The sequence below is a fragment of the Tigriopus californicus genome, chromosome 10, assembly GCF_007210705.1.
Source record: "Tigriopus californicus strain San Diego chromosome 10, Tcal_SD_v2.1, whole genome shotgun sequence".
NCBI classification, from domain to species: Eukaryota; Metazoa; Arthropoda; class Copepoda; order Harpacticoida; family Harpacticidae; genus Tigriopus; species Tigriopus californicus.
In genome coordinates this window covers 13,429,587-13,455,113 of record NC_081449.1, presented here as the reverse complement: position 1 = coordinate 13,455,113, position 25,527 = coordinate 13,429,587, and the positions used below count along the sequence as shown (strand labels likewise).

The following is a 25,527-nucleotide window of genomic DNA, read 5'->3' as shown; positions in this document are numbered from 1 at the left end:
TATCAGAATTCTGCTCAACGGAATGACGTAAGCTGTTTTGTTTCCCCCTTCACAAGGGAAATAACGCAGATAAACGTTATTCTCCACCGATTAGTTGGCGGTTCTCATATTTAAATTTGTGGTCAAATGTTAAAAAGTTTAGAGAAAGATTTTAACTTTAAGGGTTATTGATATCGTGTTAGGTTAGGTTGGGTCAGGTTATGTTAACTTTGATTTGGTGAGGTTAAGTTTAAAAAAGTACCACCGCCCACTAATCGGTGGAGAATAACGTTTACCAAATAACGCAAGGTTGCAAACGTCAGTGACGTCATCACATTCAGAAGAATAACACTGCAAAATTATCTCTGGCCAGAGATAATGATGTCACCCAGTAAGAACATTTAATGATTGAGAACAAAATCTATCATGGACTTGAGCCGTCTTGCCTCAACACACACCAATGAGACCAAGAAACACGCCAATGATGGACACGCTCCATCTCCATCTTTGTCCTTGACAGATTTGGCGCGAAACCATCTACAAGGTTCCACTTGCATCCCTGGAACTAGCAACGCATTTGAGATTCCCAGTTTGTTCCCAGGCACAACACCTTCTACCTGTACCGTGGAAAGCACCCAAAAGCAGGCATTTACAATCCCCAGTCTCTTTGGTGATATCAAGACCTTGAACACTCAACCTTTGACTGGACCTCTCAGAGGCACCTCGGGAGCCGATACCTTCCAAATTCCTGACCTCTTTGGTTCTGGAGTCCAAACAATACTCAAGAACAACGATGATGGCTCTGGGGTCTCGGATGATCAGATTAATTTGATGTCAGCATTGACTGTATCTAAAGATTCTAACCCAACTTCACTTGGAACAGAACCCTCTAAAATCGCAATTCGTAGAAATGAGTTCCAAGACGTTTGTCAAGACGTTCTTTCCCAAACCCAAGATTTATCGAAATGCCTATCAAATCTGAGCCTGGATAACCATTCACAAAGTCCGATGGCAACCGTGATTTGCACCCAATGGATCTCTGCCCCAAGTGACAAGAAAGTTGTAATTGATTCGCCTTTGTCTTGCTCATCCAAGATTAAGCCCTTCAGATTTGATACTCCTTCACCAGATGATATTGTGAAGAAGGCCCAATCAAGGGTTTTTCGAACTCAAGTAAAAGTCTAATAAACATATTCTTCACTCCTCTCGCTTCTGATCGGTTAACGTGAAAATGAGGCGCCCGAAACGGGTTTTAATGTTGATGAACCAGTTGAGTTGGTCGTTGTTGTTGCTCATCCTTGAACTTCATTTTTCCTCTGATCTTGAAACACTTGAAAGAATTCCCACTATTTTCTGGGTAAAAGCTATTAATAACTTGAAACTATGAACGTCGAGTACAGATCGGATCCGGACAAGGATGAGCATTCCAATACGGCGCCCGTGATGCCTCCTTACTCCACCTATTGCCCGATGGCAAATGTTGGGGTCCAGGGACCTCTCCCAGAATTTGGAGGCGGTTTTAATCTTAATACTCCGATGCCTCCTGCACCAGGTAAGTTGAAGGAGTTGGAGTAAGATCGCGAGACAGTCTTCAAATCATGTATTGCAGCAGCAAGCATAATCTTCGACAATTTCTAAATGCTTCTAACCGGTACATTTCTCAGCATTTCAAAGTATCGCAAGCCCTACCAACGGCCGCAATCCGGCATTTGTGAACAATCGACCTAACCACATCCTCATGGTGTTCGTTCATAATGCCATCTATCCAATTAACACGTCGATATTGCATCGGGTTGTGGGCGGATCAGCCCGACTCGTACGCGCGATAATCCTGAAAAAGAAACTTTTGGACACGGTTGAGGCTATGATGGAGTTTGAATCCATCTGCGATGCATCGCGGATCAAAGAGCGGTTGGATGGGGCTGCCATTTACACTGGGTGTTGCTTGCTGGAAGTTCACTTTGCGTATGAGAGGGTGTTCAAACTTAGAGTCCCGAAGAATTGTGAAGACTCCTGGGACTTCACTGTGGAGGAGCCAGCCAGCCAGCGCATTCGACCGGGATTTAAACGGAAATTGGAGGCCAGCGACTACGAGGAAATAGTGGATGGTGCCCGGGCCAAGATTGATCGGCCAGAGCGATGCGTTCTTGCCGTGTTTGAGCTGAACATGGACATGATGTCGCCTGAGAGAATCTTCAACCTTTTCTGCGTGTACGGAGATGTGCTACGAGTCCGTTTTACCAAAGCAAAAGGTGACATGGCCTTAGTAGAAATGAGCTCTGAAGCCCAAGCTATGAATGTGATTGAACATCTCGACCATTCTTTCGTGTTCAGACGCGCACTTCGAATCCGACTTTCTCATCAACTTCTCGTGTTGGAGCCATTGAGCTGCGAAAAGGCTATCATGGCAAATGGGTTTCCGTGCTTCCAAGACTTCTCAAATAGTTCGAAACATCGTTTCTCCAGCCCTTCAAAGTCCATGAAGAACATGATTGTACCCCCGTCGCGTCTACTTCATGCGTTCAATCTTCCTTTGGACTTTGACACGAATCAAGATCTCATTGCCATTTTTGCCTCCAGACGCGGCGTCCCCGAGCCAAATAAAGCCAAAATGAACTTCCCAAAAGAGCGAGCTCACGCCCGCTCAGGGTTTGTCGAGTTCAGATCCACGGCTGCTGCTGTGGAAGCGCTGATCCTCTGCAACCATGCCGTCTTAGGAGAACGAACTTCAAATAATAACAATAACAACAATGTTCGCGTCTTGAAACTATGTTTTTCTATTAAAGATCGCATTGTCTAAAGTACGTACAAGATTCCACACAAAGCTGCACGAGTAATGCTCATTAAGAAATAAATAATTTGTTCGTTATATGACAGGAGGTTGTATTTTCAAGGATCAAATTCGACCAACGACTCATGGGCCTCGTCCTCGGATATCACGTAATCTACATCGTCGACGTTGACTTCATACTTCTCCCAAATGGGATCGTAGTAGAAGGGATCTAGCTTTGTGTTGTCAATCTCCACACTCACTTTGCTATTGTTCACTATCACCAAAATCACTTTCGCAAACGCATTCTGCAAGGCAGCACTCCTCGAGTGTTTTTGAGCAAAGTGCATGGCCTTGGCCTTTTCCTCGGGCTTTTGGGCGTCGAATTCTTGACAAGCCATTCCTGCCCCTTCGCACCTCAATCCCGGATAAATCGTAAACGTTAGTTCGATAGCGGTGCAATACTTGACGGACTTTTTGAGTCCAGGGTCGCCATCGGTCATTGGGCTGGACTCTAGCCGATGGTAAAGAATCTTGCTATTCCAGCCATTGAAACCTAAATAATGATTGGCAAGCTCCTCACAGTTCCGAACGGACAAAGGCAGATCTGTGATGGACTTCCTAATTTTTTGAACCACGGAGCATTTGTTTTCATTCACGGTCCAATTTTGATGAAGTTCTTTTTTCGCCTTAATCACGGAGTATAAGGAGAAAAACGTCACGTATGAGAACCATGAATCTTCTTCGTCGCCTTAAATGAAATAATAAAAAAGAAGTTAGTCATATTTTGATCAAGCTGTTATGAAGATTCTGCCATTTCCCCTCTTTACCAGATTTATCTGCGAAAACCGAATGAAGCAATCCGAACTTTGAAAAGACAGTCTTGATCATATGTATTAACGCCGATGAAGATTCTAGCCATCGTATCTTTGGGATGTATAAATTAGGAATTTGGGGGTTTTGGAAGGGAATTAGTTCGATATCAATTTCATCCTCGGTCATCATGACACCTGCATAAATAGAAATATGACAACAGACGTCATTTATTGAAAGGTTTGCGCATATCCACTTCTTTTATTTGTAATATTGCTGCTGGACATCCCAAACATTAGACAAGAAAAAACATTTTTAACTTCATTTTTCGATTTGATTCAAACCGAAGACAACATGGCAACTCGTCATCCTTCATGTTCTTGATTTGTACTTTGCCAGTGTTCTCCATTGGGAACAAAAAACTTGGAAGTGATCTAACGATTGCTCTGCGTCTACCCTCGCATTACACCAATGTGGCCGGATTGCTGGTTGGATGATGGGATTGCTTGGCGGATGTCCCTTTGTTTCCATTCGAATGAGAACCTTGCTGTTTCTGTTGGGCATTGTACCAGGCCAACATCTCGCTGGAAAAATCGTCTCCTAAATCCCCGTTCGTCGTCTGATTAACGGGAGGAGGGAGTTTCTTCGGCGATTTGGCTGGGAGCAAGGGTGGAGCACCTCCATTCGAACTACTGCTTCCGCTAGCCGTACTGCTTCTGGGGGAATCGCTCATACCCTCACTGATGTCACCAACTGAGGTATTATTATTGGTCTCCCCGGATTTGCTGCTCGATGTCGAAGTTGCGGACACACTGGGTTTCCTGAATTTGGTGCTGTACTTGTAGAAATCCGACATTTCAAAGGGTTTGGTGGATTCATTACGAAATGGGGCTTGCTGTTGGTTTTTGTCGAAGGCAGCGGAAGGTGAAGTGATTGGGACACTCACATTAAGGTCCACTGGAGAATCAAACGAGTCATTCAAGACGCTCTTTGTGGACGTTGCCGACGTGGATGGTGGGGTTGCCATGATGGGTTTGACCTTTCGGTTCACTGCCGGAGATTCGCTCACTACCGATCGAGGAGGAACGGGCAGGATCGAAGAATGTGCCACTGCAGGAATCACACTTTGAGGGGTGGACTGAATCGGCAGGGGGAGATCTCCGCCCCCCATCATGCCACTCCGTCGTCTTTGAGCTTGATAATACTGTTGCTTGGGGAAGAGAGGGGGTGGCGGAGGAGGAGGAGCCCCATCATTGGAGTGATGGAAATGTCGTTCCTCTTGGACGGAATTAGTGCGGTTCATTCTTTTGGATTGTGACAAAAGGACTGATGAGGTACTGGATGACATGGACGGACTATGTGAGGACATGGCGCCTCCCGCTGATGATGAGGAAGGTGGTGGCTGTGGTTGCGACTGCAATAGCTGTTGCTGTTGATGCGATGGGGTCGGGCTCAAGGCCTCTGAAATTGCCTTGTGATGCTGATAAAACACATCATGGAGCCCAATGGCAGGCGCTAGGGGTTTAGCTGATGGCTCCGGGTAGGTTTGTCCTGGTAACAACGTCCCCAATTTGGCATGAGAGCTGGGATAGGGTCCACCCGTTTCTAGTGGCCGGATACCCAACATATGATGACTACCTTTGGAAGAAGCTACGCCTGAGGAGGATATCACAGATGTCGTGGAGGACGAGGGAGAGTAGTGTGGCGGGTATTCTTCTGTATTTCTAAGGTGATGAGGCCGACTGCTTAGGTTCATCTTACTCATTGCATCGGCCATCAAACTTGGATCCAGAGGGTCATCATGAGAACCCGTGGAACTGGGATTGCCATTGATCATGACCTCTCTGTATTGCATCTTAGAATGTCCTCGAAAGCCAGAGGCCTCCAACGATTCCAGATCTTCCATGCTTCGAGCGGACTCGACTCGAGAAGACAGTGATGCCGAAGACAAGGACTCGATGGATGACCTTACTGTTGGGCTGGAGGATTTAGGTAAGGCTGGCAACTCCCTATTGGCCATCAAGGGATTCAGCCCAGGCTGACGCCTCCGCATGGCTCGTTCGAGGCTGGGGTACTGATTGGACGGCGAAGAGCTTCCCATTCGCATGGGCCCGAACTGCCCTCCTAAATGACTCCGCGAAGTTGCTTTGGGTGGAGGTTGAGGCCCTTGAATCGAGATGTTGCTGCCAGAGTTCAACGCAGAAGCTCGGTTCAAGGTATTTGTCGTGAGAGCATCAATGTCATCCAAGGAAGAAAATGCTTGGCTCGTTCTCTGTTGGGGAATGTTGTACAATCCCACAGGAGAGTCGCATTGAGTCAGTCGCGGATCCTCATACTTGTTTCTAAATGGTGAAGTGGGCAGTGTAGCAGATCGACCCGACGAGTCAACGCCCCTTTCAGCCGTGGCCAAAAGAGGTACTTTTGAGGAGTTGGTGCTCAAGGTCGGGAACTGTTTGGCCCTATATGAAGACCTCAAGTACACAGAGGACGGAATGTAGCCTGATGTGATAGTGGGCGCCCTAAAAAGAAGATTAAAGATTAGTTATTATCTTCTTATCTTATCTCTAACGTAGACGAGAAAATCGTAAATAACATGATAAAAATCAAATAGACATGACTAAATAGACCAATCATGCAACGGATTTTGTGACTCACCTATGAGAGTTGGGATGCTCGAGGCTGATACTGTCTGGAGGTTTTTGATTGTTGAAATTCTTTCTTGGGGAATTGGGACAAGACCGAGGAGAAAACCCGTCAACGTCATCAATACTTTCCAAGAACCCATTAGGTGGAGTTTGACGATGTGAGACTGCATCCAGGTCGGGGACAGAAATTCCTCGCCGAATGTCCTCGGCACTGCTCCGACGGTTATAATGTTGACGAGGATCTGGCGAGAGATCGCTGGTCGTTGAGCGATGGCGTCTTTGGATTTGAGAGTGATGGTTGCCACCCGTACTCTTTAATTTGTTGAGCTTATTTTCGATTTCACGGAATTTCCGCATAGTTTGTTGGTAAGAGATTTTCCTCTGCTTGCGCACCGATTTTGGTGCACTTGAGTCGTTAGCTAACTTCAAAGCAGCAGAGGTGATCTTACTTTGGATTTCGTATTCCAATTCCAGGGCAGTGAGCTGTTCTTCCTCCGGAGAGTTTTTCTTCCTGAGTAAATCCTCGGAGAGGGCAAACTCGGTGCCCATTCTTCTTCGAATTTGTGGCGGTGGTTCTCCCGGAGCCAAGGGAGTCTCGGGAGGCAGCTCTCCGGTTAATTCACCTTCTTTGACGCAGATCTCTTTGAGCTGCTTCTCCTTGTCTTTTAGTTTAGCCTCCAAAGCCTCTCGGCGAGCCTTCAAGGCCGCAATCATTTCCATGCGGGCTCTCTTGGCCTCTTCGCTCTGTTCTTGCATCGCCTCTTCTGTCAAAATTCTACTCCCACTCAAAGTACTACCGGCACCTGTGGAAATTCCAGCCAAGCTATGAGTAGATTCACTGCGACTAAGGTTTGAGAGGGAACTAGCACTTGAAAGGGATGCAGTGCTTCTTGATAGATCACGGGCTATCTCTTTGAGTGTTCGTTGTGGGTTATGCCGCATCTTGGCCTGTTTTCGATCCAAGTAGAACTGATGTTGAGAGATTGCACTTTGCCAAATACATTTAGTAAGGCCTTGAGTCTTGCCGAACCACACATACACATGGATGCTACCCGGGTTGAAACTTCGTCGAGACACGGACACTTGAGTGGTGGAATCTGCAATGGCATCCACAAGCTCATCCTTAGCTTGATTACCGGAGTCGAGTTTCAACGCATCCTCGTATAAATTGAAACTACTTAGAGTTTGAACGACGCGCTTCGCGTCGTGAACTTCAATGGAGAACTTCTTATCTCTGAAGTAAAGATTCTCCAATTGCTTCCAAGGGAAGACGCGGACTGGCACTTTTCGGTCGTTGTAGCTGTATTGGGCAATGCCCTTACAACTGAGCCCCAGCCACCATGGGGTTTGCCGTTTGTCGTACACTTCAAAATAGTGGACCCCATATGTGGGCATGGATTCCACGATGGTCATATAGTTCACCACGGCTTGGCCGCGAGTTTGACCGTTCATTTTCTTGTGGTGATCAATGACTTGATCCTCACAATAAGTCATAGAGGCGTTCTCCTTGAGAACGGTGGCGGGCAAGATGGGACTCTTTTTGATGAGGGACCGAGTGGTGAGATCATCGATGAAATCGCCATGCGATCCCTGTAGAGAGAGCGCTGCCAATTGAAACACAATGTCTGATTCTACTTCGAGCGTACCACGAAAGATTAGACTTCGCGCTTGGAGGCAGAATAGCTCGATGGTTTTGTTATCTGACAAATGGGCAATACTTTCGATAAAGAATTTAACCAGGAAATGGACGGTCAACGTCTGGGGCTTCCTGGGTAGGTCGTGGTCCAAAACCTTGCGATCTAGCTGAAGCCAAGTGTAATGACCACTATCGTCCACCACAGCCAGACCAAAGTACTCCTTCTCTTTCAATTGGCAATGAGAAGCCACCAAATCAAGGAGCTCACCCGCATACAATCGAGGTTGAATGAGCATTTCCAAGCGCCTCTCATCCAAAAGGACGATGGAGGCTGCCCGCCCATCAGCGTGGGACGGGGTGCGTCGCATAACCGGTATCTTATCCGGATGAATGGCCACACTACCCATCCCCACGCCCATCGATTGACTCCGAACGAGACGGAGTTTATTGGATAGCTTGTCCATGGCGAATGTTGGCTCGTTTTACGCCACACTATGCGTCCCTGGTTCGACCTGGAGATGCGAGCCCTACAACTCGATCTGTCCTCATTTAACTACGACGCGAGCCTCCCCAGAGCGTCCCGTTGATTTCGGTAATGGAAGTTAAGCATTGAGATGTTGATTGGAAGAGGCAGAAGTTGGAAAAAGAGCAATGGGAGTGCAGTGGCAGGGACGAACAGCGCTCAAATGAGCAGATCTGGGGTGTCATGTTACACACAACTCCTGATTATTTCAATTCCCCCACTCGGTTGCCACGGCACGGTGAGCACTTCAGATGACACCCACTTTGCCTGTCGTCGGGGTTAGTTGAAAAATAAGCCGTCTTGTCCCTCACTGACTGCACCGTATTTGTTTATTCAATTGGGCGTTCACTTCGTCTTCGTCATTTTCTTCTTTTTCTCACATTCTCAAGAGACACAGAAACAGAGAGAGTAGGTAGCGGGTTCCAAAGTTTTTGAGTTGAATTCTCGGAGTGATTATTGACACGATTCCAAGTCGGAACTTCGACAAGAGAAATGATGATGACGATGATCTTCATCCCCTGTCCTCTTATGGATCAACAAACTCTTCATCTGAAATAAGGGGAAACGGGAGAATGATGAAAAACTTGTTAGATGGGCAAAAGCATTGAGCTCTATTTAGACTTTACCCCCCTCTGATCGTCCCATCAAACAATCGAGCTAAGGTGCTAAATTTGAAATTAGGGTGTGAAAACGAACCCGATAGCCTGGAGAAGTAGTCGATATACCTAATATGCAGACGGTCGAACTGGGCGAACAGAGTCTGAAGAAGTGAAGAAGGGGAACGGAAGACTGAGGTACGTAATAATGTGTGTTTTCGGAGGCCAAGAAAAATGTGCTTCCGTTGCGGTTGAGCGGAACTAAATTGCAAACTGCCCTGATTGAGCGGCATCACATGATCGGTGTGAGTCGTTTTTTTTCGGTGGATAATTTGTAAATTTTCGTGATTTCAGAGACAGGAAATACCCTGACAGAGTAACGTTCTTCTGTTCCCAGCTTTATTGAGACATAAGGCTCGAGTACAGAAAATGGAGAGTAATTGCAGGGTTTTCAAACGATTTTCCCAGACACTCTTGCCAGAAGAGCAGTAGCAATGGTAGTAGTAGTAGTAGTAGTAGTAGTAGAGGCAGCAGGAGAAGCAGGTACGCAAACTTGGTTCCAGATTCCTAGATTCTGTCGTCTCATTCAGAAATGTCTCCCACACTGGCCAAATCTCCCTTGCCAAGTCAAAAAGCACCGACTAATCGAAGTGTTTCATTTGGCCATATTGTAGTAGTGTGCTTGTATGGAGAAAAACGATCATTAGCGCCCTCATTTTCTAATTTCGTACTCGTGTCGTTTGAGGTCGACCACCGCAACCAAAAAAAAACGATGATGATCCCAATGATCGATGATCGACTGATAGTCCTCAACATCCAGATAGAAAAGGCGAAAACACCTCGCCAATGGTACAAATTGAAATGAACCCGCGCATCATTAATCTAACCTAGCCTGACGTGACGCAAACAACCCATCGCCTCTCTCATTTGGCTTGATGATCTTGAAACTCGCTTAACACATTGTTTTCTCGGGTTCAAAGTTGCATTTGTGTCATCGGGTTTCTCTTGAAATGCATGACTATTAGTCATCTTGTGACTAGTCTTTTCCCACATTCAAACTCTCGTCCTCGACATATTATTTACATGATCAAATAGACGTTCTAAGACACATGAATCGAAATGGACCCGAGAGGTGATAGGGCGTATCTCTTCTACACCTCAGAGATGAGACGATTTCAAGCGGTTTCATGATCAAAATTAGGTATCTAGATAATCCAAAAATTAGCTCATACATCTTCTCCATGCTCAGATTCGTTATTCGATTTGAATTTAACTAATATTCAAAACTTTGCAAAAAATCATCGCAAGATGTGAGCAAACAATGTAATATTAATACATATTTATCCCAATTAGATAAGGTTACAAGTTACAAACGGGCCAAAAACTGAAGAATACCACTTTCACCAGAACAAGCTCAAGAATGAAGTCTCTCATCGTTTACTTTCGATCAGAAGGCCATAACATACAACCAACCACCAACAGTGACAACCCTAATACCTTACCCATAACAAACTTTCACGACGCATTTCATCACATTCACCACATCACGAGTGCTCCGTCCACTACGAAAACCAAATCACAACTGAAGACTGCTCTAACGTACTCACATTCCTCTTGGGCACAATTGGAGCACTGTTTAGCTCTACCAACGGGCCTTTAAAGGCTCTCAGATCCTTGGCACCCAAAACAGCCAGGATACGAACTCACTTCACCAAGCTAGGTGCTGTGAAAGGCCACTCACTACCAATGGTCCTACTACCTACCACTGTTGGCCTGATAGCTGATCTTGGAACTTCGTCGTCGTCGTCGTCGACGTCGTCGTTTTGAATGGCCCCAAAACGCTGGTTGGTCTGCTGCTCTGGTCTAGTCCTGGCTGATCTTAGTTTGAAGATTGGCGGCTTCGGCAGCACATTGACCTGTGTCACTCAGAGAATTCTCAGGGCTGCTGAAATGAATGTGGAGATGTTTAGAGTTGTTTTTGTTGTTGTTAGAGTGTAGGGATCGAATATAGGAAAAGAGATTTCTCGTAATACCTTTTTAAGTATGGATGACATTTCTGTTTTGTATTCAAAGACATGGGAAAAAGTGAGGCTAATATTGGCCTACTCAAACGCAACCGCCGTTTTGAGGCTGATGAGCGAAAGAGAGGGGAGGGGAAGGGAGGAAAGCGTGAGGGAGGAGCGGACACTCGCTCTTAAAACAAGTGGTGGTGAGGAGTCTTGATAGTGCAAGTGCATCATCCTGAGCATGAGAATAGGAGGCAACTGGAGGCAACCTTTCCGACCCCCTGCCTCACCAGCGCCACAACCATTCTAGGGTCAGGGTCGCGGGAGGAAGATATGCCATTGATTCGAGCTCAATGGTTGATCTTTATCCGTCGTTCGGGGGGAAGGAAGGTAAGCATCGGTGCTCCGGACTACGACTAATATACCACCTGTGTCAAAGCCATCTTCAGGTGGAGGCGGTTGCTACGAGAAAATGACGATGATGCTTCGTTGGGTACAAAGTGAGGCGTGGGAAAGGTGGGAATTAAATGCAATCTAGAAATCTTTCCCCATTTGACTGACAACCATTTAAATCGAACGTCAGGCATGGAAGATACTCGTGGCAGAGCTTGGCTTTGAATAACGTTACTTAGGTATATTTCGGAAAACACGCACGCACCCCTTTTATAAGTGGACGAAAATTGCTTCTTGAATAATGACAGTCAGTCCTCGCTCGCATATTTCGGAGATCGTGCACAAAAAATATTCCACCGCACGAAATGTGGCAGCACAGTAGCTCTAAATATAATGCACCCACAAAGGAGACACATCAATAGCTGAATGAACAATTGAACAACTAGATTCTCGTTTCAAGTGCTTGAGCCAAAACAGGGCAATAACGCCAGCCATACCCATTCGAACCCAAGAACCTTTGGGGTCATACTCCGTAAATTTCACGGATGTTCCTTCTATTGGCTCCTAGTACCACATTGACGTCCATCCCCTTGACTTTGGCGACCTCCGTGGCGACATAAATCACCATGCCTGGATGGGACACGGGTCTGTCTGACCTTTTCTTCAGAAACTCTCCCTTGGTCTTAAAATGGTCCTTAAAAATAAGAAGAGATTTTAAGATCGGCGCGCCAGGGTTTGAGTCATAGTGGTTCATCTAATTTGATCGTGACTTACTGATCTTGGAGGAAAATACGGGGCGTCTGTTTCAAGTAAAAGATGTCCTAACGGGACTCGCCTTAGAAATTCCAAGTTGGCTTTGTTCAGCACGACGCCAAACTTCATCTTCGGATATTGGTTCAGCCATCGAATGTAGATCTCATAACTATCGGTGAAACAATGCATGTGGAGAGGCCAATCTCTGGCGAGTCCAGTCTAAAAGTGCAGAGAGGTAGTGATAAAAAAATTGGTTTGAGATGAAACGGGAGGAAGAATATTTTTACTTTCAGCATTGCGTAAGCAGCCGCTTCTGACGCCCCTCTAATGTGAAGACAAATGGGTTTCTTGAATTCAATGGCTATTTGGATTTGTCTCACCATGGCCACCTCTTGAATTTGCAAAGGAACCTTATGGGTTTCGTCCAATCCCACTTCGGTGAGGGCTACGATTTTGGGCTCTTCTTGGAGAAAGTACCTCAATTCGTCTTCTGTGTTCTCGTCATACTCACGGGCCCGACTTGGATGAACCCCAATGGCTCCATAAATCCCCTCTTCTTCGAGAACACACTGCCAAGGCTTCTGCACATACCATAAAAGCATTGGCCGTTAATAGAGATTCCGATGATATTCAATTCATTAGTTAGATATTTTGAGGCATTTTTTAAATTATGCAAGGTATATATCGTCCAAATTTCAGCAAAATCAATGCTTTTTGCTTCAAACAGTCTCAAAATTTGACTTTGTCCAGGCGACATGTTTCACCTACGACAATCGATATTGAAGCATGGCATAATTCTTCAACTTTTATTGCATTTTGAGGAGCCAGATTATGTTTTGTGCCTTTTGGCCTGGGAAGTTTACTATGCCTGTAAAACTGTATTTTGTGCATCCTGATCTTTATTCCTTGTATAATTTTGATATGCAGAGTTATTCAATTATCCTTCTTGGCTAAGCACTTCATTTATTACATTTTTAATTAAGTTTATTTGGCAAGATGGTGGGTTAAGGCTCTACAAGGGAATGCTTTCCTTCACATCTTAAGTATCTCAAAATGCCCTGATTATAAATGCATAAAGAAGTATATAAGTACCAATTGAAGGCAAGCATTCAAAACGATGAGTCTTGAAATTGGTATTTGTTTTTGGGACATTCTCTAATACTGATCAAGCTAAAGTTACTTCCTTTCTCTTCCCGTTTTTCTCTTAACCAAAGTGGGACAATCACCCTTCTGGTCTCCTTCAATTTCTGTCCCTTTCTTTGTTTTCATGTTATTTTCCAATGAGGAATGATCTTTAAAGGTTAGGTGATTCCATTTTTCACTGACCGCGGAAAGATAAAATAATGTCACAAGGCCGTTCGGGCACTCTAAGGCGGCTTGGGCCATCTTGTGCCGTTAAATGTATTTTTTCCTTTTTTTAGCACGAAAATGGCCTTAATCATGAATGTCATAGTTTTGAATCGAAGAATAAACTCTTTAACCTACGTCTCATTAAAAAAATTCAATTACTCACTCATGAGCCAAAAATCTGTTCTTTAAGTTTATGTCGTTAAATCTACTGGCCGGGTCCTCTGTGGCTCGTACTATCGCAACGGCAAAGCCAAGCTCACTCTGATAATCAGTTCCGTCGATTTAACACGTTTATCGTACTTGACGCTCATAATTTTTCAGGCAAGTAATCAATACTTCTTTGGATGAAAAGTGTGGCAAAGAGTTCTTTTTTATTTTATTTTTTTACTCAAAGCGATTAAATTCATGGTCAAGTCCACGGTAGGGCAAAAAAATACGTGTAACCGCTCAAGCTAGTCCAAGCCGCCTAAGAGTGCCCGACCGGCCCTGTGACACTGTTTCATCTCCCCTCGATAGGAAAAGAAAAAAAGGAATCACCTAACCTTTACATATCATTCCTCATTGCTTTATGAACTCCTTGAAAGCCAAAATGAGACAACATTATAACAGACCTCGGTGCCTCCCTGATCCTAGGACGCGGGCTCTCTCTATTAAAACTCAATCTTAAGAAACCTGATAGGTGGGCAGTGGATATTACTTTTTTGCTCCTCATTTTTCAAGTTGTCATTAAAACGTTTGAAAACTAGCTTCCAATGTTTTAAATTAATATTTTCGACATTCTTCATCAACTAAGATATGTAACCAGTAGATGTTATTTTCCACCGATTAGCTGGCGGTGCTACTTTTTTAACTTAACCTAACCAAATCTAAACAAATCTAACCTAACCTAATACGATATTAATAGCCCTTAAAGTCTCTATCTCAACCTTAAAACATTTTGGCACATATTTTAACATGAACACCGCCAACTAAGTGGTGGAGAATACCGTTTATCGTACAGGTATATCGACTCACAAAAAAAAATCTGAATAATGCAAATAAGCCAGTAATATCCCACCTCACGCCAATCTCTTGGCTGACAAAAGCTCGTGATACAACCTTCAAAGGTTTCGCCCATGATGGCCGCATTTTCTCTCTTGAACGTTTGGAAATACTTAGGTTTGAGAACGAGGTCTCCGAATAGGCGGTCTAAGTGACAATGTGAGTCGAACACATTCCGTTCTAGGATGGCCTTCATTCGAATGAGTGGGGGTTGCTGAGGGGGTCTGGGAATGGAGTCCTTCAAAGCCATCGTTGAGGACGGCAAAGAAGGTGCTCTTATCACATGTTTTGAAAAGACAGCTGACAAAAACTAGATAGAAAGCAGCTGGATTATGCCAGGGTTCCCATCTCGATGGAATAGGGCCATGAACCATCCTTCTTAAATCTTAAATGATGAATCTTTAATGCATCTCTCGATTATGTTAGTGCGAAAGATGAAGCAAGTGTACAATTAGATACGAAAAGATAAATGAATAAATAGACCAGAATGTCCTTCTTTTTAGGTTAAATTGACTAATTCCACTATTTTGGCCATTGTGGGACCAATGAAAATATTCGCCAATGTTTATCGCAAAATAGCCTAAAATTAGGGGAGATCAAAAGGTTTTCGTCATGTCTAGGCAAAATGTTGGAAAAATACATTCCAACTGACTTACATATTATTTTTGCGTAAAGACTGAAAGAACAATAAAATTACATTTATCTCGTTTTTTTACAATATTTCCGTTTTCAGCGAATTTCTATATTTTGACCATCTTTTCCTTAAAACGTATGTGTTGATTGGCATTGAAAAGCAAGTGCAGTTGCTAAAAACTTACTTTTATTCTATGAAGTATAACGTAAGCTATACACAAGTACAAGATTGTTATAAGTTATCTCACAATGATGGTATTCAATTTACAAACCATCCATTTTATTTGCCTTGGACAATCATTTCATTTGTCTTGGACCAACACTTGAGCATACTTGAAAATATGAATCTCAATCAGAAGTCAGATATGAGTGGGCTTTGACATTTTTCGTTGATTTCAAGACAAGGCAATATCTATCATGATACCCAAAGAGTTCGTGAAAAACCCATAATCAACCCATTTTTGCTTTGAAGGCCACCAAAATATTTGCATAAACAAACAAATGATTACTTTATTTGCATGTTATTTTAAAACTTTAGCATGATGACTTATGTTTACATTTTCGGAACTGATTGTGGCTGATTTTCACCACCTAAATACAACTTATTTTGACAACCCCTCCTCATTACAGATGACTCATGATGATTTTTAGCCATGCGAACTTAAGGAAATGAAATGAAAAATGTTGTACAGCACATTGACTTTTACTCATTTACTCATTCGGTCAAAAATAGTTCTCATTAGCCATCTGGAAGCACTGTCCCCCACTTGTTTTCTAACCGTACCCACTCGACAACTCCCGCTGCAACTCAGTCAGCTGACTTGAAACTTGTCTGCCTGACATCAGGATCAGCACTACAAAAAAAATTCAAGGCCCACTCCGTCAGTCACTCCGTCAGTCAGTCCGTCTATTATCATTGATAAGAGGGCCTTTCCTTCATCTCCCATCTAGCCATCCTTCTGGTGTGTGAGTCACGTCCAGCATTCTTCTCTAGTCTGTGAGTGGACATTTCCTCGCCATCGCCGTTTGATCATGGCATCCCCTCACCACCTGGCACTCCCACCCTTGCCCGTCTCGCTCAAGGCCATCGCCCACTCCTTGAAGACCGCCTCCGAGCACGAAAACCGCGATCCCGTCGTCACGTATTGGTGTCGGTTATCCGCCCTGCAAAGCGGACTCAAGCTCGACAAAGGCTCGAAAGAGGCCAAGGCTGTGCTGATCCCACTCATGGATTGGCTGGAAAAGGAGAAGAAGGTCTTGGCCGGCCATGAGGCCATCACGTCCGAGGTGGTGGCCAGTGCCTACATTGAGAACTATGCATTCAAGTTGTTCGCCTGGGCCGATCAACAGGATCGTGATGGTCAGTTTAGCAAGAATGTGGTCAAGTCCTTCTATTCGGCCGGGATTCTCTTCGATGTCTTGACCGTGTTCGGCGAACTAACGCCCGAAAACGCTCATGCTCACAAGTACGCCAAATGGAAGGCGGCTTACATTCATAATTGTCTGAAGAACGGGGAACGGCCCGTACCCGGTCCCATGGGTGGCGAAGAGGGGAGCGTTTCAGATCCTTCGGAAGGCGCTCTGGGGTGGCAGGACCCGATGGGCGGAAGCTTAACACCGCAAATCCCGCCACAATCCCATCAATCGGAACATTTGAATCCGGAAGAGGCTGAGAGTAAACCCGTGCCATCGCCCAGATTGTCCAAAGTAGAGGCCGTGGCTCCCGCGGCTCCTGCGGCCTCGGAGGACGAACCCACTACTCCGTGTGGCTTGACCCCGGCCCAGATCATCCAAACGCAGAAGTTGTGCAAATATGCGTCAAGTGCTTTAGATTACGAGGACACCGCCACGGCCATTGACAACCTTCAGAAGGCTTTGAAGTTACTGAAAACTGGCCAAGAGAGTTAAAATGAATGCAATAAAAGATACTGTAAATAAGATAACCCAATGCGCCCCCTGCTCGGTTTTAAATGCGAATGCTATTATTATTCTAGAGGGGCATGGAGAGGGTGCGCTTGTCCAAGAAACGGCTCCATGCCGACCATTTGTTGCCCAATCAATTCGAAGCGGCCCGATCTAATTGTGGGTTTGCACTCTCAGCCCTTCAATTGGAGGATTTTGTCACGGCAACGTCGATCCTCTCCAAGGCCTTGAATATTCTTCATGGCACAAGTCTGAACGAAACGTTCGCCGAATGCCTGGAGAAGTCTCAACATGACCGAATCCCTCCGGAGCATGATATTTCACGCGCCAACTTCCATTGTCAGCAAGCTCGAAAGCATTTGGATCGATCCGATGCTTCAGCTGCCATCTTGAACATGGAGAAATCCGTTATGTTACTCATGAACAGTCCGAAATGACTTGTGATCCCATGTGATTGTTAACTGGCATTGTCAAAATGAATGAAACTCGTTCCTGGTTGGCTACGAGAAGAGTCCAATGATCTGAACTAGTCCGTTTTATGACAAAAAGTTCCTAATATATTAGAAATATCTCCAATAGTTTCCAGTTTTTCTTTGTGCCGATGCTTAAGCTATGCTCAATTTGTTACAGGATTTGGGGACGCCCTTTTGGGACCATGTCTCGCTTGATTCGAAAAGTAAGCTTTCAATCACCTGTCATCCGACATGTACGGTCTGTGGGAAGTGCCCCGCCTACCAAGAAATATACTCCAAGGCGGGCTTTGATGTACGTGCCAGGCAATGACGAACGAAAAGTGGCCAAGATTCCCAAGCTAGGGGCGGACTGCATCTGTTTAGATTGCGAAGATGGCGTGTCGATCAACAAAAAGCTTGAGGCGCGCACAAATATTCGCCGAATCCTGGACGAAAGAAGTGTCGATTTTGGCCAATCCGAATGTTCCGTCAGGGTCAATTCTGTTGAAAGTGGCCTTTGCGAAGAAGACCTTAAGGCAGTGTTAGGTGGGAATAACCTACCCATGGCCTTGCATCTTCCGAAAGTGGATGAGCCCGATCAATTGATCTGGTTCGCAGAGAAATTGAACGAATTTTTGTTACATCAAGGAAAAGCCGTCAGTCCGATTGGGCTCATCATTTTCATCGAATCAGCCCGAGCCTTAATGCGATTACCAGAAATCTGCGAGCAAGCCTCGTTACTTCGGACGATGTGTCCCATCATTCCTGAAGCGTTAGTGTTTGGCAGTGACGATTTTGTGGCAGATATAGGAGCCACTCGCACACCCGAGGCCCGTGAGCTTCTGTACGCGCGCCAAAAATTGGTGACCGTGGCCAAAGCCTTTCAATTGCAAGCTATCGATTTAGTACACATCGATTATAAAGATCTGGAGGGGCTTAAGGTTCAATCTGCAGAGGGAGCGCGAATGGGTTTCACGGGTAAACAGGTAATTCATCCGGGTCAGGTGTCCGTGGTACAAGCCGCTTTTGCTCCGAGTCAAGATCGGATCGAGTGGGCCACTCAGTTGATCAAAGAGTTTCGGGAACATGAAGCCAATGGCCACGGGGCTTTTACGTTTCGTGGAAGCATGATCGATATGCCTTTGGTGAAACAAGCTCAAAATATTGTTGATATGAAAGATAAGTTGTGATCAACTGATAAATTATGATGACAATACATCCAGTTGATTATTTTCTGTTGCCTCAGATAGTGTCACAATCTCAAGGGACCATGTTTTTCAAATCAGGGGATTAGGCAATCATTTCGACCGCCTTGGCTGGACCTATAAAATCACAACAAAGGTCATTTTCGTTTGCCAAGGTTTCTTGAATATGAATTTTGTAGGGGCAAAATGAGCCTCTAATGCAAGGAAGTCTCTTCGCTATTGGTCTGGACACCATTATAGAGAGCGGATGGAATTATTAACCATTAATTGTTGAGTCCCACCCTTTCTAGTCATAGTGTGAGGGACCAGAAAAGTTGGGACTGTACAGTATTCAAAGAGGATACATTTTCAAAATTATCCATGAGCTTTGTCCCAACCCAGGATCTAGGGTCAATTCTAGTGACCTTATTTAATATGCGTTTTGAGAGCACCTTCAAGCCCTCGAGAATCCAGGCTAGTTCGAACAATGACGTCCAACTCTCTTCTTTCTTGGGCTCCTTCATTGTTTAATTTGCTTCCCTCCAATATTCGTTGGGAACACGTAGGCCTGATTTACCCGGTAGCATCTTTCAAGTCAGACTTGGACTATTTTTTACTTAGCATTCCAGATCAATCTTAAATTCCAGGGCTAGCCAGATCTGACAATTGTAACTCGTTGCTGGATCAAATATTATATTTGAATAAAATGAGCACTTTTTCCGTCTTGAACTGTTGGGAATTCCATTCCCAGTAACGGTAAGAAAGTCCGAAAATACATAATAATTGAAACCCAGAACTGCGTTGAAAGTGAGCAACGGTATCGCAGGCTATGATATCTCAGATTCTGACAGGTGCTTTCATGTCTGCCTGAGAGGCTCGTGATGCGCTCCAAGTTCCTGAATCCTAGAGATTGATCCAAGAGGAGGACACCCATCAAATCGCGTGACTATCATTTCGAGATGGATGGAATGAATTTATTGGCGTTTACTCGGTGGTTGCTTGTCATAAGCAAAAACGAAATATGTGAGAAAAGACAGAGGATAAGAACCCCATTTTACCGTGCTAAGTGTACATTGTTAAACATAGATCGGTTACATTTGAAGAAAGGTTGCGGAAGCAGGTCGTAAATGTGGCCAACAAAAATGGTTATACTTGGTCTGACACATTGAAGTAGCACCTGCACGATGAAAAGCAGTACAAATTTTGGGAGGTCATTGGGGCACTTTTCAAAACAGTAGAGGTACTAAAAATCCAAGATATAAATCTCACTATTGGACAATAACAGTTTCTAAGGTTTCAAAAAGCTTATTGCAAAAATACGAAATTCTAAAATACAAAAAAATCAGCCGCAAAACGGCTTTTTTCTTCTAAAATTAGTTTTTATGCATGTTGATGAGGGAAACTTAGACAGTTTATAAAAATACCTACCTGCATGAACCATTCCTTTAATGGATAAAAGAACTGAACCTTCAATTTAATCCCTCAGCAAAGAGATGTGAAGCCTCAAAAGTAGGAGTGATCTCTCAAAATTTGACGATGACGTCATCTTCCTTTCCCGCTTCAATGAGTCAGCGGAAATCTGTGAAAGTCTGTTGAAAAAATAGAGTAGAGTAGCTTGTTGGAAGAGAGACATCATGGGATCGTTTGCGTGAGGTATTTTTTTCTTTTTGCCCAAATAGCTCTATATAGATCTAATTTAGCTCATGATTTCATTATCAACACTTTTCTGTGTGCATTTGAGGGTAAAATTTTAGCTGAGCGGCTTTCATTCATCAATTTCACATACCTTTACTCCTGTAGTTAGGAATTAAAAAAATCGAGTAACTTTTGTACGATTTATTTTGCCTAGCATTAGCGATTCAGGGTCGCCACCTTGCATTGGAACCTTGCCATGACAATAGGCGGAACAAAACATTTTGTTTGTCTTTTTTAGTGAATACCTGTGATTCTCAAAACTGTCTAATGTTTATACTGAAATGTTCCTGTAGGTGTTGATCCAGTAGCATCCTTTAGGTCAGACTTGGAAGATTTTTTAAACAAAATTCCTGATCAATCATACATTCAAAGGTTAGCCAGATCTGACAATTCTTATTCGTTGTTGGATGAAATATATTGTATTGGAATGTAATGAATGCTTTTTCCGTCTTAAACTTGCGGCAAGGAAGTCCGCAAAAATTGAAAAAAAGATAAAGAAGTGTCGTAAAGTACCAGAGACACTGAAACATGTATCGTAATACAGTTCTATATAGACAGTATATGAATGCGCAGTTTAATATTTCTCGTACTAAAAGTTTTGGTTTGAGCGAGCTCTTACCTTCGTTCACAGTGCCTGCAAATGATCGACATTTTCATGGCAAAACACACGTACAAGGCATTCTCGTTATCACCGATGCGATTCTAGGTTCCCAACCAAAACGAGTACATCTGTGTTTGATTTCATTCAGAAGCATGTCATGTTCATACAAATGGGAATAATCTTCATCCTGATTGTTTTGTCACTCGAGTCATGATATCTTTGCCTTCTATCTGCTCATTCCGTCAATACTCCGTTTGAGTCATACTAGAGGGCTTGCCTCTAAGTCATACCAATGCTTCCAATACGTTTTAATGGACATCTCGTCATGCTTAATAATCGAACTTTGACTCATTAGTTGTTTTTCACTCTCCTTGTTTCGCTTACAGGATACACAATTGTTGAGGTCCTCAAAAAGTAGACAATACTCCAGGCCTTAAAGAAACCTCTCATTGTATTTTTAAAAGTTACTTGCAATGCGTTGTAGGATGCCAAGTTTGAGAAAAGGGCAAAGTGTTTTTTAAGAAAACTTTTCACATCATTCATACAAATATTATCGGTTTTTGAACCTCAACAACAAGTGTTCACCAAAGGCACTCATATCCTTTCAGAATGTCTAGTGTTCACTAAGTCTTCGTTCTTGTTGTACTCAACGATTTTTAGTTGAATTAAATATCACGGTGATATCCACATTTTTTATGAGTTTGGTCTAATGCCTAGACTTCTAGTTGCGCTTTACTACGCTAGAATAACAAAAGTACCAACGTCTGACAAAAAGCATCTTAGTAGCTCAGATTAGTTTATTTTAAAGTCAAAAAATCTTTGAAATAGAAATAAGACTTTTGCCGGATTCGCCCTAGCACTTGCCATGGGGCCTGCAGCCTTAAAGAAGATAATTGGTGATGCTCATTCTGAAAGAACAAGGCTAGATTTTGAATTTGGGATTTAACTTCCTTCATATTTTCGAAATACGCCTGCATCGAAAATGGTTGCGTTATAAATGTTTTTGACTCCAACCCACATGATTGAGAATGATGAACCAAAAAAAAGAACATGACATGAAACATTCCATTACTGTAGATGTCGGTAATGTAATTAAAAAGCAATTGGAGCGCACTAAAGGTAAATTGAGAGGATTCGTTTCGTAATCTAAAGAGAGTGGATTCGGAATTCTTGACAGCTCCAATGCCGAGAAAAGAGTGTTTCAATATGGAGAATATTTGCACGATGAAGAATAAACGAATAAAGTAAGAAGATAATTTTCGTTAGTCCTGTGGTCAAACCAGGGATTATGTTTAAGTAACTGATGTGCTTCGAACCGGAATGTTAGCTTTATTGGGACATTGAAGCAGGAAAGGAAGATGATATCACCGTCATATTTGGGAAGTTACTTGCTCTTTTCAGGCTTCATTGTTCTTTGTTAAGGGATCAAATTAGAGTTCCACTTCATCTATCCATAAAAGGAAAATCACTTTTTAGCTAAAAAAATCCTCTTTTAAGAACTTTTTTTTTCAAAAGACTTTTTGAAACCTTAAAAACGTTTTTTGTCTAATAGTGTGTTTTGTATCTTGGGGTTTTGGTACCTCTCCTGTTTTGAAAAGTTCCTAAATTTATGCTGATGTCATTATTCCGTTGCTACTAAAAGGAGTAAATACGATAGCTTCGACGACCTCAGTTAGAACTCCCATCACGAGCCAAAGAGGGTAAACAAGGACAATCAAAACACCGTAACTTATATGTACCCTTTATCGTTTGAATTGGGGGCCTTAACACAGGGTCTTCAGGTTAAATAACTGATTTTCCGGTTAGAAACCCATCACTACGTGTGTTTCTCTTAAAACAATGACTAAAATTTATTGAGCTTTTAATAATAATAAGCTTTATTGCAACTATTGGACATGTCATTTTTTAAAAATGTATATTCAAAAATCGTATATACAGCTTAAAATAAGAATAAAAGATTAAATAGTCTGTAGGATAAAATAGTTGATTAGCGTGTGATATCACAGAAAAGATAATGACTAGAGTAGGTTTAATTCTAGGTTTAATGTACATGAAAAAAGTGAAGAGGGGAATGACAGAAAGTGCTGTAGGATTGCCGGATGGTGGCTGTTGACTGTTTATTGTTCGTTTGTGGAAGTATTTTTAATAATGGAAAATGTCTATGGCGAATACGATGGTGGGAGCATGAGTAATGGGAAATGCTAATTGATATCGGTGACTAGTATACAACATCTCCCTTCCCGGGGGAGGGGGGGGGCAGGGTTGACAATAGGGGACAGCACAAAATATCACATAAGATTTGGTGGGAATGACTAGAGTTACATACAATTGACTAGAGAAACATGGACATGAAATAAATGGTATATAGTTGACTAGAGTTGTTCGATTTGGTGACTAGAAGGATTGATTAGATGTTGAAGAGTTTGACTACGATCCATCCGGGTCACCATGTCCACCAGTCCTCCCCAACCATCCAGGCATTGATGTCTTCCCCAGCACCTCGGGTACCCCACGGTCAACCTGGCCCAGTCACCGCTGCATCCACAGACCTTCCGCTGCACCCACGGGCTGGTCACTGGAACCACGGGCCTTCCGCACGCACCACGCTCTCGCTGCGACCACGGCCATTCCGCACGCATCACGTCTCTTCTGGGCCCAAGTTCCGCATTGGCGTCCTCAGTCGTCTGGGGGAAGGTTCTTCCGCCTGGAGGCGGTTACTACCGGCTCTGCCATGTAGGTTTGGTGGGAGCATGAGTAATGGGAAATGCTAATTGATATCGGTGACTAGTATGCAACAAGTGCATAAACAGGAGGGTGGTGGGTGGGTCAGATTTTCAGATTGAGCAAATACTTTGTCAGCTCCCGACGTTAATGGCATTGGGCCGGGAGCCGGACAAAGGTTCGTGACCGACCGCTGATACTCTGAAGAAATGTCGGGCCAAGGACAATAAGATGTTAATAAGTCTTTTACCGGAAGGGCACTTTGTGTCCGGACATCATCTCCGGAAAGGTCAGATTCCCAACACTGTTGGATACTAACCTTGCCAACCCGGTGTTGAGGGCTCTGTTTCGCATTGTTTGAGGAATTTGGTGAACGTGGCGTCGACGGATTTGAGGGCGGGTTAGGCAGAGTTGGGAAGCCAGAGGTGAAGGCTGCAAAGGAGAATTGGGGTGATGTAGATCCGGAAGAGTTGAAGGACTCTTGGGAGGCGAAGATTCTTGATGGGAAGTCTATTGCGCATGTGTCCGAACCTGGCCCTGGCCTTGGTTATTGCAGAGTTCAGGTGATTGGTGAAGGAGAGTTGGTTGGAGAAGGTGAGACCGACATAGTTGAAATACTTGACGATTTCAATCGGACTATTGTTGATATAGGGAGGCAGTCGATCTGCATGGAAAACCATGGCTTTCGTCTTGATGGTATTGACTTGAAGGCTGTTTTCTTGGCAATAAGCGTGGAGGGCATTGATGGCATTTTGCAATTCCATGGCCGAATCAGCCAAGAGTACAACCTCACTACCAAGACATAATTTAATCCCCCAATATTTTGAGCATCTTTTCCCACAGTCAACTAGAGATAGTAACAATACCTCGTGTGATTTGGGTCTATGCTTTCATTGTTTGTTTGCTTCTTTGTCACAGAGCCACATGGCAGCTCTCTTGCTTGGCCTGCCATGTAACGATAAATGTCCCAACGAAGAGATATTCCCACTCCGTTATCAAAGCCATCATTCAAGGCTGGAAAATAGCTCATGACTTTTATCAAAATAATTTGCTGTTAGCTTGAAAATTCAAATCGATTGTTATTGCGGACTTTTTTACCACAACTGAGAATGCTCATTGAGTGAAGAAAGATGAATTTCTACTTGCCTTCTGACCAACAAAAATGAAGTTTGATTGCAAACATAGCTGAGGCTGAATCAGGGATGAGAAATCATTGAGAGCCATTTTCGACCACTTGGCAAAGAATGGTTGCAGAAAATGGCAAAAGTTCATGCAAAGTTGATTTCTGCTATCGAGAAGGTGCATTAGATGCGAAAACATCAAAAGCCATTTTCGATCACGTGGCATGAAATGGTAACAGAAAGTGGCAGAAATTACTTCAAAGCCTATTTTTCTTATCACGTTTCTGAAGTCATAACATACGCCAAATTAAATGAATGATATATAGTTTCAATATTGTCATTATATGAGGATCAATGCATGAAATTAGTGCGCGAATAATTCAGGGTAAAAATTAGGAAAAATGGCAATGTTTGCCTTCGACTTCAAAGTCGAACAAACAAAAACATGAATTAATCTGAGTGCAGTAAAGGGTCTTGATGAAGCTGTAACAAACTGGCTTGAGCGTATGAACTCTCGTTGTGTATGCAATTTTCTTCATTCATGAAATCTAAAATTCATCAAAATATCCATAATCCCCTATTTTAGCTTATTGTAATGTAACAAATCGCAAAAGGCTATTTGGCCCGAAATGCCCAAAACAGGTTGTCTTTTGATTTGACCTCAATAAGATATCTTTCCGACCCCTATCCAT

General features: G+C 43.6%; 6 protein-coding genes across 9 annotated transcripts; 3 read left to right on the top strand and 3 right to left on the bottom strand.

Annotated features, from left to right (window-relative positions):
* The first annotated feature begins 1,238 nt into the window (after nucleotides 1-1,238).
* LOC131887750 (heterogeneous nuclear ribonucleoprotein L-like) lies at nucleotides 1,239-2,848 on the top strand. Its single transcript, XM_059236423.1, has 2 exons — nucleotides 1,239-1,531; nucleotides 1,644-2,848. Exons 1-2 carry the CDS (start codon nucleotides 1,363-1,365, stop codon nucleotides 2,777-2,779), a joined length of 1,305 nt encoding a protein of 434 aa, XP_059092406.1. The 5' UTR covers nucleotides 1,239-1,362; the 3' UTR covers nucleotides 2,780-2,848.
* Nucleotides 2,733-3,760, bottom strand: LOC131887751 (RAD52 motif-containing protein 1-like). Its single transcript, XM_059236425.1, has 2 exons — nucleotides 3,580-3,760; nucleotides 2,733-3,500 (listed from the first exon to the last, which is right to left on the bottom strand). Exons 1-2 carry the CDS (start codon nucleotides 3,752-3,754, stop codon nucleotides 2,869-2,871), a joined length of 807 nt encoding a protein of 268 aa, XP_059092408.1. The 5' UTR covers nucleotides 3,755-3,760; the 3' UTR covers nucleotides 2,733-2,868.
* A 43-nt stretch (nucleotides 3,761-3,803) lies between these two features.
* On the bottom strand, nucleotides 3,804-10,763 carry LOC131887749 (FERM domain-containing protein 4A-like). Of its 3 annotated transcripts, none has more exons than XM_059236420.1 (3): nucleotides 10,465-10,763; nucleotides 6,218-8,915; nucleotides 3,804-6,081 (listed from the first exon to the last, which is right to left on the bottom strand). In XM_059236420.1, exons 2-3 carry the CDS (start codon nucleotides 8,305-8,307, stop codon nucleotides 4,026-4,028), a joined length of 4,146 nt encoding a protein of 1,381 aa, XP_059092403.1. In that variant the 5' UTR covers nucleotides 8,308-8,915; nucleotides 10,465-10,763; the 3' UTR covers nucleotides 3,804-4,025. The 3 variants fall into 3 exon arrangements, with proteins under 3 accessions (XP_059092403.1, XP_059092404.1, XP_059092405.1); XM_059236421.1 differs by having other exon boundaries at nucleotides 10,570-10,763; XM_059236422.1 differs by lacking the exon at nucleotides 10,465-10,763 and adding an exon at nucleotides 8,993-9,078.
* An 824-nt stretch (nucleotides 10,764-11,587) lies between these two features.
* On the bottom strand, nucleotides 11,588-14,820 carry LOC131888183 (putative deoxyribonuclease TATDN2). Of its 2 annotated transcripts, none has more exons than XM_059236975.1 (4): nucleotides 14,522-14,820; nucleotides 12,495-12,695; nucleotides 12,136-12,333; nucleotides 11,588-12,055 (listed from the first exon to the last, which is right to left on the bottom strand). In XM_059236975.1, the coding sequence occupies exons 1-4, from the start codon at nucleotides 14,753-14,755 to the stop codon at nucleotides 11,885-11,887; spliced, it is 804 nt and encodes a 267-aa protein (XP_059092958.1). In that variant the 5' UTR covers nucleotides 14,756-14,820; the 3' UTR covers nucleotides 11,588-11,884. The 2 variants fall into 2 exon arrangements, with proteins under 2 accessions (XP_059092958.1, XP_059092957.1); XM_059236974.1 differs by having other exon boundaries at nucleotides 12,402-12,695; nucleotides 14,522-14,815.
* Nucleotides 14,821-15,963: 1,143 nt separating this feature from the next.
* On the top strand, nucleotides 15,964-17,133 carry LOC131888184 (vacuolar protein sorting-associated protein VTA1 homolog). The gene has a single exon (XM_059236977.1). The coding sequence runs from the start codon at nucleotides 16,171-16,173 to the stop codon at nucleotides 17,044-17,046; it is 876 nt and encodes a 291-aa protein (XP_059092960.1). The 5' UTR covers nucleotides 15,964-16,170; the 3' UTR covers nucleotides 17,047-17,133.
* Nucleotides 17,134-17,662: 529 nt separating this feature from the next.
* LOC131888182 (citramalyl-CoA lyase, mitochondrial-like) lies at nucleotides 17,663-18,758 on the top strand. Its single transcript, XM_059236973.1, has one exon. It carries the CDS (start codon nucleotides 17,663-17,665, stop codon nucleotides 18,701-18,703), a length of 1,041 nt encoding a protein of 346 aa, XP_059092956.1. The 3' UTR covers nucleotides 18,704-18,758.
* The last annotated feature ends 6,769 nt before the right edge of the window (nucleotides 18,759-25,527 follow it).

Excerpts from the sequence above, each read along its gene's own strand:
- LOC131887750 (XM_059236423.1), top strand. The coding sequence starts at position 1,363 with ATGAACGTCGAGTACAGATCGGATCCGGACAAGGATGAGCATTCCAAT. Across the intron at positions 1,532-1,643 it reads TCCGATGCCTCCTGCACCAG|CATTTCAAAGTATCGCAAGC; the intron begins GTAAGTTGAAGG and ends TACATTTCTCAG.
- LOC131887751 (XM_059236425.1), bottom strand. The coding sequence starts at position 3,754 with ATGATGACCGAGGATGAAATTGATATCGAACTAATTCCCTTCCAAAAC. Across the intron at positions 3,501-3,579 it reads GGTTTTCGCAGATAAATCTG|GCGACGAAGAAGATTCATGG; the intron begins GTAAAGAGGGGA and ends ATTTCATTTAAG.
- LOC131888184 (XM_059236977.1), top strand. The coding sequence starts at position 16,171 with ATGGCATCCCCTCACCACCTGGCACTCCCACCCTTGCCCGTCTCGCTC.
- LOC131888183 (XM_059236974.1), bottom strand. The coding sequence starts at position 14,755 with ATGGCTTTGAAGGACTCCATTCCCAGACCCCCTCAGCAACCCCCACTC. Across the intron at positions 12,334-12,401 it reads CTGCTTACGCAATGCTGAAA|ACTGGACTCGCCAGAGATTG; the intron begins GTAAAAATATTC and ends CTGCACTTTTAG. Across the intron at positions 12,056-12,135 it reads CGTATTTTCCTCCAAGATCA|GACCATTTTAAGACCAAGGG; the intron begins GTAAGTCACGAT and ends CTTATTTTTAAG.
- LOC131887749 (XM_059236420.1), bottom strand. The coding sequence starts at position 8,307 with ATGGACAAGCTATCCAATAAACTCCGTCTCGTTCGGAGTCAATCGATG. Across the intron at positions 6,082-6,217 it reads GAGCATCCCAACTCTCATAG|GGCGCCCACTATCACATCAG; the intron begins GTGAGTCACAAA and ends TCTTCTTTTTAG.
- LOC131888182 (XM_059236973.1), top strand. The coding sequence starts at position 17,663 with ATGCTTAAGCTATGCTCAATTTGTTACAGGATTTGGGGACGCCCTTTT.